The sequence below is a fragment of the Scyliorhinus torazame genome, chromosome 9 (assembly GCF_047496885.1).
Source record: "Scyliorhinus torazame isolate Kashiwa2021f chromosome 9, sScyTor2.1, whole genome shotgun sequence".
Lineage (NCBI taxonomy): Eukaryota > Metazoa > Chordata > Chondrichthyes > Carcharhiniformes > Scyliorhinidae > Scyliorhinus > Scyliorhinus torazame.
This window is the reverse complement of record NC_092715.1, coordinates 23,171,674-23,187,725: the sequence shown is the minus strand read 5'-3', so window position 1 is coordinate 23,187,725 and position 16,052 is coordinate 23,171,674. Positions and strand designations below refer to the sequence as shown.

Below are 16,052 nucleotides of genomic sequence, written 5' to 3'. Positions count from 1 at the left end.
CCTTCCGACGCCATCTTGGTTTTTGCTTGCCTTCCTTGCCGCTGTTCTAAAGGATCCACTGCAATCTGGCCACTCTCTCCTCCTTTTTCCATCTGTATCCAGGGGGGATTCCCTTCTGGTTTACCGCACAGTGTTTTTAGCCGTCAAAATTGCCGTTGGGGCTCCTATCAAGAGCCCAAAAGTCCGTTTCACAGGGAGCTGCCGAAACGTGCGACTCAGCTGGTCATCGCCGCACCCGGAACACCGTACGCCTTCTTAACCACACTATCAACCTGGGTGGCAACTTTCAGGGATCTATGTACATGGACACCGAGATCTCTTTGCTCATCCACACTACCAAGAATCTTACCATTAGCCCAGTACTCTGTCTTCCTGTTACTCCTTCCAAAATGAATCACCTCACACTTTTCTGCATTAAACTCCATTTGCCACTTCTCAGCCCAGCTCTGCAGCTTATCTATGTCCCTCTGTAACCTGCAACATCCTTCCGCACTGTCCACAACTCCACCGACTTTAGTGTCATCCGCAAATTTACTCACCCATCCTTCTACGCCCTCCTTTATAAAAATAACAAACAGCAGTGGCCCCAAAACAGATCCTTGTGGTACACCACTAGTAACTGAACTCCAGGCTGAACATTTCCCATCAACCACCACCCTCTGTCTTCTTACAGCTAGCCAACTTCTGATCCAAACCGTTAAATCACCCTAAATCCCATTGATGCATGATCAATTACTGCAAAGACAAGGTTAACGCATAACTGAAGGCTTTAATAGACTAGAACTGTTCCCCAGCAGCTCAGGTACAGAATGAGGGCTGCTGGGACGGCACCGACTCTTATACCCCGCCTACCTGGGCGGAGCTACATACTATACAGCCAATGGTAAACCCCCAGGTTTGACCAATGGAACTTCAGCCTCTCGGGTGCTGCAATACCTGATAATACCACATTCACCCCCTGTTAAAAAAAGAGTCCGGCGGGGGTGGTGGCCAGCGGCTACAACTGTATTCAACATGGTATGATCAGATATGAAGGTACAGTGATACCTCCTTACAGTGTTTAGAGGATATTTACAGTCATGGCAGATATAGACAGTCAGTGTTTATTATTTACAGTTACAGATCGGTTAAGTTGAAGCAATCAGTCGGTTGGGTGCCCTGGTCGTCCTCTGGGATCGTGTGGGCCTCGGTGGTGATTCCGGTGGGGGTTCAGGCGTCTGCGACTCCGGGAGCGTGGCTTCGGCCTCCATGGCAGCTTCGTCACCCCAAGACGGCGCTGGTGGGGAGAGCGGTTGACCTGGGAGGGGGGCGCCTTGTAGGGGGCGTCGGTGGGTGGGCGGGCCCAGGCAGGAGCGGCGGGAGGACTGACACTCCTGTGAGGTGCTGCGGAGGGGGGGGGGGGGGGGGGGGGGAGTGGCCAGATGGGTCCGGGTGTTGCTGGCCAGGTCGGGAGTGCGGTCCCGGAGGTGGACTTCCTGGGGAAGACAAGGAGATGTTCATGAGGTGTCTGATTGGTGGTCGTACAGAGCAATGGCCGGATGGAGTGGAGGGCCTCCTGGAGGACTTCTTGCCAGCGGGAGACTGGGAGGTTCCTGGACCGAAAGGCCAGTAGGACGGTCTTCCAGACCGTTCCGTTCTCCCTCTCTACCTGCCCGTTTCCCCGGGGGTTGTAACTAGTCGTCCTGCTTGAGGCAATGCCCTTGCTGAGCAGGAATTGACACAGTTCGTCGCTCACAAAGGAGGACCCCCTATCGCTGTGTATGTAAGCGGGGAAACCGAACAGGGTAAAGACACCCTGGAAGGCCTTGATGACGGTGGTGGCGGTCATGTCGGGGCAGGGAATGGCGAAGGGGAACCGGGATTACTCGTCAATCACGTTCAGGAAATACGTGTTGCGGTCAGTGGAGGGGAGGGGGCCTTTGAAGTCCATGCTGAGGCGCTCAAAGGGACGGCAAGCCTTTATCAGGTGCGCCCTCTCTGGCCGGTAGAAGTGCGGTTTGCACTCTGCGCAGATTTGGCAGTCCCTGGTGGCTGTCCTGACCTCCTCGATGGAGTAGGGCAGGTTGCGGGTCTTAACAAAGTGGAAAAAGCGAGAGACCCCCGGGTGGCAGAGGTCCTCGTGGAGGGCTCGGAGGCGGTACTTGTGCGTTGGCACGTGCCGCGGGACAGGGCGTCATGAGGCTCGTTTAGTTTCCTGGGACGATACAAGATCTCACAGTTGTAGGTGGAGAGTTCTATCCTCCACCGCAAGATCTTGTCGTTCTTTATCTTGCCCCGCTGTGCATTATCGAACAGGAAGGCCACCTGTTCGTTGGTCAGTGAGGAGAGTGAATCTCCTGCCGGCCAGGTAATGCCTCCAATGTCGCACAGCTTCTACTATGGCTTGGGCCTCCTTTTCGACTGAGGAGTGGCGGATTTCGGAAGCATGGAGGGTACGGGAGAAGAAGGCCACGGGTCTGCCCGCTTGGTTGAGGGTGGCCGCCAGAGCTACGTCGGAGGCATCACTCTTGACCTGGAAGGGGAGGGACTCGTCGATGGCGTGCATCGTGGCCTTTGCAATGTCTGCTTTGATGCGGCTGAAGGCCTGGCGGGCCTCCATCGACAGGGGGAAGGTTGTGGACTGGATCAGGGGCCAGGCTTTGTCTGCGTAGTTAGGGACCCACTGAGCATAGTAGCTAAAAAACCCTTGGCAACGTTTCAGGGCCTTGGAGCAGTGAGGGAGGGGAAACTCCATAAGGGAGCGCATGCGTTCAGGGTCGGGGCCTATAACTCCATTTCGCACTACGTAGCCGAGGATGGCTAGATGGTCGGTGCTAAATACGCATTTATCCTTATTGTACATTAAGTTAAGGATTTTAGCGGTCTGGAGGAATTTTCGGAGGTTGGTGTCGTGGTCCTGCTGGCCATGGCCGCAGATGGTGACGTTAGCGAGATACGTTGCGCGCAAGCCATACCGGTCAACCATTCGGTCCATCTCGTGCTGGAAGACCGAGATCCCGTTAGTGACACCTAAGGGAACCCTTAAAAAATGATAGAGCCGCCCATCTGCCTCGAAGGCAGTGTATTTGCGGTCGCTCGTGCGGAGAGGTAGCTGGTGGTAGGCGGACTGGAGATCAACCGTGGAGAAGACCTTATAATGCGCTATCCTGTTTACCAGGTCGGATATGCGGGGGAGAGGGTACGCGTCCAGCTGCGTAAACCTGTTGATGGTCTGACTGTAGTCAATGACCATCCTATGTTTCTCCCCGGTCTTTACCACCACTACTTGAGCTCTCCAGGGACTGTTGCTAGCTTCAATGCAGTGTATTTTCTGCAATAGCCTGCCATGGGGAACCTTATCAAACGCTTTACTGAAATCCATATACACCACATCAACTGCTTTACCCTCATCCACCTGTTTGGTCACCTACTCAAAGAACTCAATAAGGTTTGTGAGGCACGACCTACCCTTCACAAAACCGTGTTGACTATCCCTAATCAAATTATTCCTTTCTAGATGATTATAAATCCTATCTCTTATAATCCTTTCCAAGACATTGCCCACAACAGAAGTAAGGCTCACTGGTCTATAGTTACCGGGGTTGTCTCTACTCCCCTTCTTGAACAAGGGGACAACATTTGCTATCCTCCAGTCTTCTGGCACTATTCCTGTAGACAAAGATGACTTAAAGATCAAGGCCAAAGGCTCTGCAATCTCCTCCCTAGCTTCCCAGAGAATCCAAGGATAAATCCATCCGGCCCAGGGGACGTATCGATTTTGACACTTTCCAGAATACTAACATCGCCTCCTTATGAACCTCAATCCCGTCTCGTCTCCGCCTTCAACACCATAATCCCAGCCAAGCTCATATCAAAGCTCCAAAACCTAGGACTTGGCTCCCCACTCTGCAAATGGATCCTCGATTTTCTGACCAACAGACCACAATCAGTAAGAATGAACAACAACACCTCCTCCACAATAGTCCTCAACACCGGCGCCCCGCAAGGCTGCGTACTTAGCCCCCTACTCTACTCCCTGTACGCACACGGCTGCGTGGCAAAACTTTGTTCCAACTCCATCTACAAGTTTGCTGACGATACGACCATAGTGGGCCGGATCTCGAACAACATAAGAACATAAGAATTAGGAACAGGAGTCGGCCATCTGGCCCCTCGAGCCTGCTCCGCCATTCAATGAGATCATGGCTGATCTTTGTGGACTCAGCTCCACTCTCCGGCCCGTTCACCATATCCCCGAATCCCTTTATTCTTTAGAAAGGTATCTATCTTTTTCTTAAAAACGTTTAAAGAAGGAGCCTCAACTGCTTCACTGGGCAAGGAATTCCAGAGATTCACACCCTTTGGGTGAAGAAGTTCCTCCTACACTCCGTCCTAAATCTACTTCCCCTTATTTTGAGGCTATGCCCCCTAGTTCTGCTTTCCCCGACCAGTGGAAACAACCTGCCCGCATCTATCCTATCTATTCCCTTCATAATTTTATATGTTTCAAAAAGATCCCCCCGCATCCTTCTAAACTCCAATGAGTACAGTCCCAGTCTACTCAACCTCTCGTCATAATCTAATCCCCTCAACTCTGGGATCAACCTAGTGAATCTCCTCTGCACTCCCTCCAGTGCCAATATGTCCTTTCTCAGGTAAGGAGACCAAAACTGAACACAATACTCCAGATGTGGCCTCACCAACACCTTATAAAGTTGCAGCATAACCTCCCTAGTCGTGAACTGCATCTCTCTAGCAATGAAAGACAAAACTCGATTAGCCTTCTTAATCACCTGTTGCACCTGCACACCAACATTTTGCGACTCGTGCACCAGCACACCCAGGTCCCTCTGCACAGCAGCATGTTTTAACATCTTACCGTTTAAATAATAATCCATTCTGCCGTTATTCCTCCCAAAATGGATAGCCTCACACTTGGCAACATTTAATTCCATCTGCCAGACCCTAGCCCATTCACCTAACCTATCCAAATCCTTCTGCAGACTTCCGGTATCCTCTGCACTTTTTGCTTTACCACTCATCTTAGTGTCATCTGCAAACTTTGACACATTGCACTTGGTCCCCAACTCCAAATCGTCTATGTAAATTGTGAACAACTGCGGGCCCAACACTGATTCTTGAGGGACCCCACTAGTTACAGGTTGCCAACCAGAGAAACACCCATTAATCCCCACTCTCTGCTTTCTGTTAGTTAACCAAACCTCTACCCATGCTACCACTTTACCCTCAATGCCGTGCATCTTTAGTTTATGCAGCAACCTTTTGTGTGGCACCTTGTCAAAAGCTTTCTGGAAATCCAGATATACCACATCCATTGGCTCCCCGTTATCTACTGCACTGGTAACATCCTCAAAAAATTCTACCAAATTAGTCAGACACGACCTACCCTTTATGAACCCATGCTGCGTCTGCCCAATGGGACAATTTCCCTCCCGGTGCCCCGCTATTTCCTCCTTAATGATAGATTCCAGCATTTTCCCTACAACCGAAGTTAAGCTTACCAGCCTATAATTACCCGCTTTCTGCCGACCTTTTTTAAACGATGAGTCCAAATACAGGAGGGAGATAGAGAACCGAGTGGTGTAGCGACAAAAATCTCTCCCTCAATGCCAGCAAAACTAAAGAGCTGGTAATTGACTTCAGGAAGCAAAGTACTGTACACACCCCTGTCAGCATCAACGGGGCCGAGGTGGAGATGGTTAGCAGTTTCAAATTCCTAGGGGTGCACATCTCCAAAAATCTGTCCTGGTCCACCCACGTCGACGCTACCACCAAGAAAGCACAACAGCGCCTATACTTCCTCAGGAAACTAAGGAAATTAGGCATGTCCACATTGACTCTTACCAACTTTTACAGATGCACCATAGAAAGCATCCTATCGGGCTGCATCACAGCCTGGTATGGCAACTGCTCGGCCCAGGACCACAAGAAACTTCAGAGAGTCGTGAACACTGCCCAGTCCATCACACGAACCTGCCTCCCATCCATTGACTCCATCTGCACCTCCCGCTGCCTGGGGAAAGCAGGCAGCATAATCAAAGATCCCTCCCACCCGGCTTACTCACTCTTCCAACTTCTTCCATTGGGCAGGAGATACAGAAGTCTGAGAACACGCACGAACAGACTCAAAAACAGCTTCTTCCCCACTGTCACCAGACTCCTAAATGACCCTCTTATGGACTGACCCCATTAACACTACACCCTGTATGCTTCATCCGATGCCAGTGCTTATGTAGTTACATTGTATATGTTGTGTTGCCCTATCATGTATTTTCTTTTATTCCCTTTTCTTCTCATGTACTTAATGATCTGTTGAGCTGCTCGCAGAAAAATACTTTTCACTGTACCTCGGTACACATGACAATAAACAAATCCAATCCAATCCAGTCTAGTAGCCTGACTCTCAGTATTCTCCTCGACAACATTGTCTTTTTCCTGTGTGAATACTGACGAAAAACATTCATTTAGCGCCTCTCCTATCTCTTTGGACTCCATGCACAACTTCCCACTACTGTCCTTGACTGTCCCTACTCTTACCCTAGTCATTCCTTTATTCCTGACATACCTATAGAAAGCTTTAGGGTTTTCCTTGATCCTACCTGCCACGGACTTCTCATGTCCCCTCCTGGCTCTTCTTAGCTCTCTCTTTAAGTCCTTCCTAGCTAACTTGTAACTCTCAAGCGCCCTAACTGAACCTTCACCTCTCATCTTTAGATAAGCCTCCTTCTTCCTCTTGACAAGTGATTCAACTACTTTAGTAAACCACGGTTCCCTCGCTCGACCACCTCCTCCCTGCCTGACAGGTACATACTTATCAAGGACATGCAGTAGCTGTTCCTTGAACAAACTCCACATTTCAATTGTGCCCATCCCCTGCAGTTTCCTTCCCCATCCTCTGCATTCTAAGTCTTGCCTAATCGCATCATAATTGCCTTTCCCCCAGCTATAACTCTTGCACTGCGGTATATACCTATCCCTTTCCATCGCTAAAGTAAACGTAACCGAATTGTGGTCACTATCACCAAAGTGCTCACCTACCTCCAAATCTAACACCTGGCCTGGTTCATTACCCAGTACCAAATCCAATGTGGCCTCGCCTCTTGTTGGCCTATCTACATACTGTGTCAGGAAACCCTCCTGCACACATTGGACAAATACTGACCCATCTAAAGTACTCGAACTATAGCGTTTCCAGTCAATATTTGGAAAGTTAAAGTCCCCCATAATAACTACCCTGTTACTTTCGCTCCTATCGAGAATCATCTTTGCAATCCTTTCCTCTACGTCTCTGGAACTTTTCAGAGGCCTATAATAAACTCCCAACAGGGTGACCTCTCCTTTCCTGTTTCTAACCTCAGCCCATATCACCTCAGTAGACGAGTCCTCATCAAACTTCCTTTCTGCCACCGTAATACTGTCCTTGACTAACAATGCTGCACCTCCCCCTCTTTTACCACCTTTCCTGAGCTTACTGAAATGTCTCAACCCTGGAACCTGCAACAGCCATTCCTGTCCCTGCTTTAACCATGTCTCTGAAATGGCCACAACATCAAAGTCCCAGGTACCAACCCATGCCGCAAGTTCACCCACCTTACGGATGCTCCTGGCATTGAAGTAGACACACTTCAAACCACCTTCCTGCCTGCCGGTACACTCCTGCGACCTTGAAACCTTACTCATGACCTCACTACTCTCAACCTCCTGTATACTGGAGTTACAATTCAGGTTCCCATCCCCCTGCTGAATTAGTTTAAACCCTCCCAAAGAGCATTCGCAAATTTCCCCCCCAGGATATTGGTACCCCTCTGGTTCAGGTGTCGACCATCCCCTTTTGTAGAGGTCCCACCTACCCCAGAATTAGCCCCAATTATCCAGATATCTGAATCCCTCCCTCCTGCACCATCCCTGTAGCCACGTGTTCAACCGTTCTCTCTCCCTATTCCTCGTCTCGCTAGCACGTGGCACGGGTAACAACCCAGAGATAATAACTCGGTTTGTCCTAGATCTAAGTTTCCACCCTAGCTCCCTGAATTCCTGCCTTACATCCCCATCCCTTTTCCTACCTATGTCGTTGGTACCTATGTGGACCACGACTTGGGGCTGCTCCCCCTCCCCCTTAAGGATCCTGAAAACACGATCCGAGACATCACGGACCCTGGCACCTGGGAGGCAACACACCAACCGCGAGTCTCTCTCGTTCCCACAGAATCTCCTATCTGTCCCCCCAACTATGGAGTCCCCAATGACTAATGCTCTACTCCTGTCCCCCCTTCCCTTCTGAGCAACAGGGACAGACTCTGTGCCAGAGACCTGGACCCCATGGCTTACCCCTGGTAAGTCCCCCCTCCCCACCAGTATCCAAAGCGGTATACTTGTTACTAAGGGGAATGGCCACAGGGGATCCCTGTACTGACTGCTTCCTCCCAGCCCCTCTCACCGTCACCCATCTATCTTCATTCTTCGGAGTAACTACATCCCTGAAGCTTCTATCTATGACCACCTCTGCCTCCTGAATGATCCGAAGTTCACCCAGCTCCAGCTCCAGTTCCCTAACGTGGTTTTTGAGGAGCTGGAGATGGGTTGCACTTCCCACAGGTGAAATCAGCAGGGACACTGACAGTGTCCCTCACCTCAAACATTCTGCAGGAGGAACATTGCACTGCCTTCCCTGCCATCCCCTCTAGATAACTTGCGGATAAAACAAGAAAAAGAAAGAAAGAGCTTACCTGATATTCACTCAACCCCTTAGGTTAGAGGAGGTGGCTCCTCTCCTGCGCTTTTAAATCTCCGGCTCCTCTCCTGCGCTTTTAAATCTCCGGCTCCTCTCCTGCGCTTTTAAATCTCCAGCTCCTCTCCCGTGCTTTTAAATCTCCAGCTCCTATCTCGCACTTTTAAATCTCCGGCTCCTCTCCCACTTTTAAATCTCCGGCTCCTCTCCCGTGCTTTTAAATCTCCGGCTCCTCTCCCGTGCTTTTAAATCTCCGGCTCCTTTCCCGTGCTTTTAAATCTCCGGCTCCTCTCCCGCTTTTAAATCTCCAGCTCCTCTCCCGTGCTTTTAAATCTCCGGCTCCTCTCCCACTTTTAAATCTCCGGCTCCTCTCCCACTTTTAAATCTCCGGCTCCTCTCCCGTGCTTTTAAATCTCCGGCTCCTCTCCTGCGCTTTTAAATCTCCGGCTCCTCTCCCGCTTTTAAATCTCCGGCTCCTCTCCCGCGCCTTTAACTCTCTGGCTCCTCTCCTGCATTAGCATCTGTGTCATTGTTTAGACTGTCCCAACATTACCTTACAACAACCTTTACACATTTGTTAATAGCAATCGTACTTCAAAAAAGCAATTCATTGCCTGTTGCATTTTAGGATTTTTTGAGATACAAGACAGACAGACTTGCATTTCTGTAGTACCTTTTACCACCTCCGAACATTCCAACAACTTATATTTAAGGTATGCAGCACCTTAAACCTAACAAAATGTTCCTAGGCACTTCACAGGAGCATTATAAAATGAAGTATGACACAATGTCACAAAAGGAGATACTGCGCAGGATTTTCCGTGCGCCACTGCGTGTTTTGTGGTGGCAGAGGAAGCCCGCTACTGGCCAGCGGTGGGATCCTATGTCTCCTCCACTGTCGATGAGGTTTCCCATTCTATGCCGCTGAGGTGGGGGTTCCCCATTGGTGGGACCAGAAGATTCCGCCGGAGTTACCGGCCATTAGGTCAGATGACCAAAGGCTTGTTTGGAAAAAGGTTTTGAGGACTGTCTCAAAGGAGAAAAATCAAGTTAGAGAGTCTGAGAGGTGTACATAGTCGCCTAGGCAACTGAAGGCACAGCGACCAACAGTGGGGCAATTATAATCAGGAATGCACAGAATTGAAGAGATCAAATATGTCGGAGTGTTGCGGGGCTCGAGGAAATTGCTGGGATAGGAAGGGAAAAGTCATGGAAGAATTTGAAAACCAGGATGAGAATTTTAAAGGCAATGCTTGACAAGGAGCCAATTAGCGAGGTGACGGGAGAAATAGAGGATAGGACGTGCTTGCTTCCAAAATGAGTTACAACCAATGAAGTCTCGTCACTGTTGTAATGTAGGAAATGCAGCAAACAATTTGCACTCAGCGAACATAATGTGCTGCCGGCCAGCAAATTAGCTTTGAAGTGATGGTGGCTGAAGAATAAATATTGGCCAGGGTGCAAGGGGAATTCACGGACATTCTTCTTCAAAGTAGAGTCAGGGGATCTTTTATAGCCACCCGAGATAGTAGCTTACTTTCTCATAAGAAAGACAACAACTCTGCCAACATAGCATTCCTGTAGTCCTATACTGAAATGTCAGCCTAACTCATGTGTTCCAATTTTTGGAGCGGGACTTGAACACAAATTTTTGACTCAAAGGCCAAGAGTGCCACTATGGAGTCATGGCTGAAACCTTAATGTTCCAATACAAATCTATTTTCTTATCATTTATTTGAAACTTTGACTGATAAAAGTTAGGAAATTCAACATTGCAATGGTGCCCGAGTATATAGAACATAATGGGCGCAATTCAACGGAAACATTTCTAAGTGTCATTTTGGGGGCGTGGGGGGGGAGGGAGTTCCTTGATGGGTGGTGTTGCCGATATTCAACGGCACTAACTGAGCGCCCACGTGAGTTTCGCTATTACTGGCTGTCTCACCATCTAATTTACCAAATACCGCTTCAGCGTCTCGCCACCTCAGCATCTCGCCCAGTATGCCAGTGGAGACTCGATGGGCCAGTGCAGATTCGATGGGCCGAATGGCCTCCTTCTGCACTGTAAATTCTATGATTCTATGCCTTCAACCTGATCTGTCCATCAATGTGTGACTTGTTCCACGTATCAGTGCCATTCTCCGTCCAGGTGCCGCAGCTGTGCAGGCCCCTCCCACACAGCCCAATCTCACTGGAACCAAATTCTGGCATCCATATTTTTAGGAATAATAATAATATCCTTTTATTGTCACAAGTATGAAGTTACTGTGAAAAGCACCTAGTTGCCACACTCCGGCGCCTGTTCGGGAAGCTGGTACAGGAATTGAACCCGCGCTACTGGCTTTGTTCTGCATCACAAACTAGCTGACTAGCCCACTGAGCCTAACCAGCCCACTCAAGGCTTTTCCCTGGCACTCAAGGTGCAGTTGAACATCCTTGAGTTCCAGCGTGTTTAAACCGTGGTGACGTGCCAGTTACGTGCGACACTCACCACACCACCAACAAAAGCATCTGCAAACTGTGAAAGCATTTCTTCAACGGCGTAAGCAGGTGGTCCATTTCTTGCTTGAAACCGGATTGCCTTCTGGACTCATACGCCCCCCTGAGCTTGGTGTTCCAGGACCCTTAGAGAAAATGGTCCTTCTTTCCAGCTACAGAAAAGGAAGGAAACAGCAACAGCAGCAAACAGGCATTTCCGCCACCAGCAGCAGCAAACACAACCTGCAGCTGTGAAGTGCTCACACAACTAACCAGGCCAATTCCTCATTTGAAATAGCCTTCAGCTGTGAAGCTAGAGGCTGTTCACAGTCAAAGGGAGTGAAATTGACTTTCAGCATTGAAGGCACAGCAAGGTTCTGTCCTGCCAGGGTTTGGTGGGACAGACAGACTGCAGCTTCTCCCCCCACCCCTCATCCCCGGTGACCTTGAGCTGCATGCCAGGAAATGGAAATGACTACTCAACTCCTCACTTCCCTGCAGCAGCCATTGTGTCAGTTGACGCTTTTAAATATTTTAAACAACACTGGTGTGAGTTCTTGCCGGCGAATTGGATAATTCTCGGAAGGCTGCTGCATTCGGCTTCAGTCTCGCGAGTGAGATTGACGTGAATGCAAATTATGGTTAATGATATGCTTACCGTTTTGGGGCGCGATCTGGAACTCGCCATCGGAAACAGGCTGGGTGAATCGCAAAATAGTTTGCACCTGGCGCGAATCTCAACGTTGGCATTTCCCGCTATTTACCCGGAATCACCCAGATCCATGCTGGATGCAACACAATGTTTAAATCGTGCCCAGTGTGTTTGGATTGTTCATTACCTTCTGATTCTGGGCTTACGTGGAGTCCATCCGGTCTCAGATAGTCATCCTCATCATCATCGTCATCATCTGCAAAATCTGAAAAAGACAAATGAATTCTCGAACCATGCACAAAGGAAAAACACGGGTAAGGATTCCTCTGGGTACTCTGCACTCAAATATGTTTTCTGTCTAATATCTTGCTGGACTGCTGCAAATATTCAACATAAAATATATTCAAACCCATTTGTCATGTGAGAGTACCTTTAAGAAATGGGTCTTTATCAAATAGCTGTAGTGGATGTACCTTTAAGAAATGGGTGTTCATCAAATAGCTGCAATGATGTCAGAGTGTGGGTGGAGCTGGGCTGTCTGTCTGCTTTTACTTTCGTTTTTGAGCTGGCAGCAACAGTGTGTGTTTAGTTTTGTTTTCAGAGTTGGAGCTGCCAAACAAGGTGTAATTTTGATCCCTCTCTGCGTGAAAAGAATGTCTTCAGATCACTTGTTAATTTAAAAGTGATAACTGCTCTCAGTAGCGAATGTAAACCTGCTGTCTTTGTGAAAGAGGATATTTGTCTTATGGATGTTGCTAGGAAAGAGTTGCTTATAGAGTACTGTGGGTGGGGTTCTCTCAGCCCGGGGCAGGGCCGGAGAATGGCCGCGACCTGCACGAATCGCGCCACACCGCCCGACGCCGGCACGCGATTCATTGGCGCGGCACCGGTCAGGGGATGCTCAAGGCGGCCGGCCCGCCGATTCTCAACCTGGGATGGGCCGAGCGGCCGAGATCCCGCCATCCACACCTGCTCCCAGGCGGCGGGATCTCGGCGTGGAAGGGTCGAGGGGCGGCCTGTGGGGAGCAGGGGGGGGGGGGGGGGGGGCTCCGATGTGGCCTGGCCTGTGATCGGGGCCCATCAATCTGCGGGCCGGCCTCTCGGGCTGGCGGCCTCCTTTCTTCCGCGCCATACCATATATGTGGTCAGCACGGTAGCATTGTGGATAGCACAATTGCTTCACAGCTCCAGGGTCTCAGGTTCGATTCCCGGCACTATCTGTGCGGAGTCTGCACATCCTCCCCGTGTCTGCGTGGGTTTCCTCCGGGTGCTCCGGTTTCCTCCCACAGTCCAAAGATGTGCAGGTTAGGTGGATTGGCCGTGATAAATTGTCCTTAGTGTCCAAAATTGCCCTTAGTATTGGGTGGGATTACTGGGTAATGGGGATAGGGTGAAGGTGTGGCCTTAGGTGGGGTGCTCTTTCAAAGACCCAGTGCAGACTCGATGGGCCAAATGGCCTCCTTCAGCACTGTAAATTCTATGATATAGTCCTGCGCCATGTTGCTGGTGCGTTGAAGGAAATCACTGCGCATGTGCGCGTTGGCGCCGGTGCCACTGCGCGTGCACGGATCCCACGGCACCTAGTTCACGCCAGGATCAGCAGCTGGAGCGGTGTGAACCGCTCCAGTGCCGTGCTGGCCCCCAGTAGGGGCCAGAAATGCTGATCCTGAGGCCGTGTTGATGCCGACGAGAAACGCAACAGCGTCAACACTTAGCCTCAGGATCACAGAATCCCGTTCTGTTTTCTTTGGGGGAAGTATTTGAGTTGATAGTTGCTAAGATGTTTACTGTGTGTTTTTAAAATGTTAACTGGATTCATATAATAAACATTGTTTTGTTTTAAAAATACTTTTGAGCTCTGTTGCATCACACCTGTAGAGTGCCCCCTTGTGCTCCCCATAACCAAAATCTATTAAACTTTGTGGGTCAGGTGAACTCTATGATAAACTTTGGGGTTTTCTAAACCCTGGGCCGTAATAAATTCTGGGTTTGTCCGGGATAAAAGTCTATCTTTTATGATTGGATTGGCGTAATGAACTTAAAGACAGTGAGGGATGAGCATATTTGTGGTTGCTTTTCAGATGTGGTATATCGGTTTAAGTAGGGAGTGTGTTGTGGACAATGCCTTTTTCAGAGGCTCAGAGGTTTTTGTGGGTGGAGAAGGTCACACGAATTACCTTACAAACAGAGACGAAGAAAAGGCTTTTAGATTTGGCAAAAACATTGCAGTAAGCGTTATCTGACAGTACACGGAAAGAAGAGGTAAATACGGCGCTAGCTGAGCATTTAAAACTGCCTGAGTTACAGTCTGACTCATTAGAAATGGCAAAAAATCAGTTACAAATCAAGCAACTTGAACATGAAAAAGAATTAAAGCAGCTTGAATACGAAATGAGAGAAAAGGAGAGAGAAGAAAGAAACAAAAAAAAGAATAGCCCTAGTAGAACAAAAAGAAAAAGAGAGAGAGGAAAGAGAAAAAGAGAGAGAAAGGGAAGTACAGATCAGGGAAAAAGGAGAGAGAAGAAAGAAACAAAGAAAGAGAAAGGGAGGAAAGCGAAAAAGAGGGACAGTTTGAATTTCAGAAAATGGCCATGAAACATGACAGTCAGTTAAAATTGGCGGATATAAAGGGAAACGTACAGTTGGAGGACAGTGATGAGGATAAAGAGAAAGAGCGTCATAGTCGAAGGCTTGGTGGGGATCTATTTAAATATGTCCAAGCATTGCCAAGATTTGATGAGAAGGAGGTAGAAGCCTTTTCATTTCATTTAAGAAGGTGGCTAAACAAATGAAATGGCCACCGGACATGTGGGTATTACTGATTAAAACAAAGCTGGTGGGTAGGGCTTCTTCCATCGGGCAGGAGATTCAGAAGTCTGAGAACACGCTCGAACAGACTCGAAAACAGCTTCTTCCCCGCTGTTACCAGACTCCTAAACGACCCTCCTATGGACTGACCTCATTAACACTATACCCCTGTATGCTTCACCCAATGCCGGTGCTTATGTAGTTACATTGAGTTGTCCTATTATGTATTTTCTTTCATTGTGAGTGACTGGAAGGAAAGTGAATGAATGAAGAAGTACATCTGCCTCCCTCAACTCCATTCCTCCTTTCTTTCCAGATCTCTAGCTCCCTCTACTACATCGCATCGTTTTGCACATTTATGTTACTTTTTGCCTTTGATCTCCTGTAGACTCACTGGAAACTATTTCAGAAAATGAATCATGTGCCTCCAACAGGCATATTGGAAAGTGTCACCAAAGAATTATGCAAGTTTGTTTTCCGTTCTGATGCCAATTCTAGTTGGATATATGAAATGAAATGAAAAGAAAATCGCTTATTGTCACAAGTAGGCTTCAAATGAAGTTACTGTGAAAAGCCCCTAGTCACCACATTCTGGCGCCTGTTCGGGGAGGCTGGTACGGGAATTGAACCCGCGCTGCTTGGCCTGCCTTGGTCTGCTTTAAAAGCCAGCTATTTAGCCCTGTGCTAAACCAGCCCCTTTGTGGGATATATTACTGTATGACTTCCAGCTGCACCCACGGTCCCAGCCTAGGTCACCTAATAGGTCCACCTTCCCACGTCCATAGGAGAGCAAACAGGCTCTCTGATACATGATTGACAGTCAAGAATCATTCATTCAATCAACCTTTGGCTCCTCCAACACCCTCCTCTCCCCCACTCCTTCCCCTAGCCCCTCTCCCCCACCCCGCTGCTGACAATAGTTTTACAGAAAACAGAAGTCTTAAAGGAAATAAATTGAGAGTCAAAAGGTTTACAGAAAAAAACAGTAGCTGATTAATGGGCTACCTTCAAAGAGGAGATAATTAGAGTACAGTCAAGCTACCGTGAAAGGGAAAGGGAGGGAAAACAAACCCAAAGCTCCCTGGATGACAAAGCAGATTGAAATTAAGATGAAGAAGAAAAAGAATGCTTATTCATTATATTGAATGTTCAGAGTGGTGAAGAAGTAAAGAAGAGAAGCAAAGAGGGAGTATGAAAAGAGACTGGCAGCTAATATAAAAGGGAATTGAAAAGACTTCTGTCGGGCTGATTAGGAACCAAATAAGGGGATTTCCTCTTAGAAGCAGAGGGCATGGCTGAGATATTAAATGACTACTTTACATCTGCCTTCACCAAGGAAGAAGATGCTATCCAGGCCATAGTGTAAGAGGAGGTAATGGAGACACT

At 48.6% G+C, this 16,052-nt stretch overlaps 1 protein-coding gene across 1 annotated transcript in view; it reads right to left on the bottom strand.

The window, feature by feature from the left end:
- Window positions 1–16,052, bottom strand: part of sh3bp2 (SH3-domain binding protein 2) — a 177,705-nt gene that overhangs the window by 42,599 nt on the left and 119,054 nt on the right. The window contains exon 7 of the mRNA XM_072515691.1: window positions 12,046–12,123. Within this exon, the coding sequence (XP_072371792.1) occupies window positions 12,046–12,123 (78 nt within the window). The remainder of the gene's footprint in view (window positions 1–12,045; window positions 12,124–16,052) is intronic.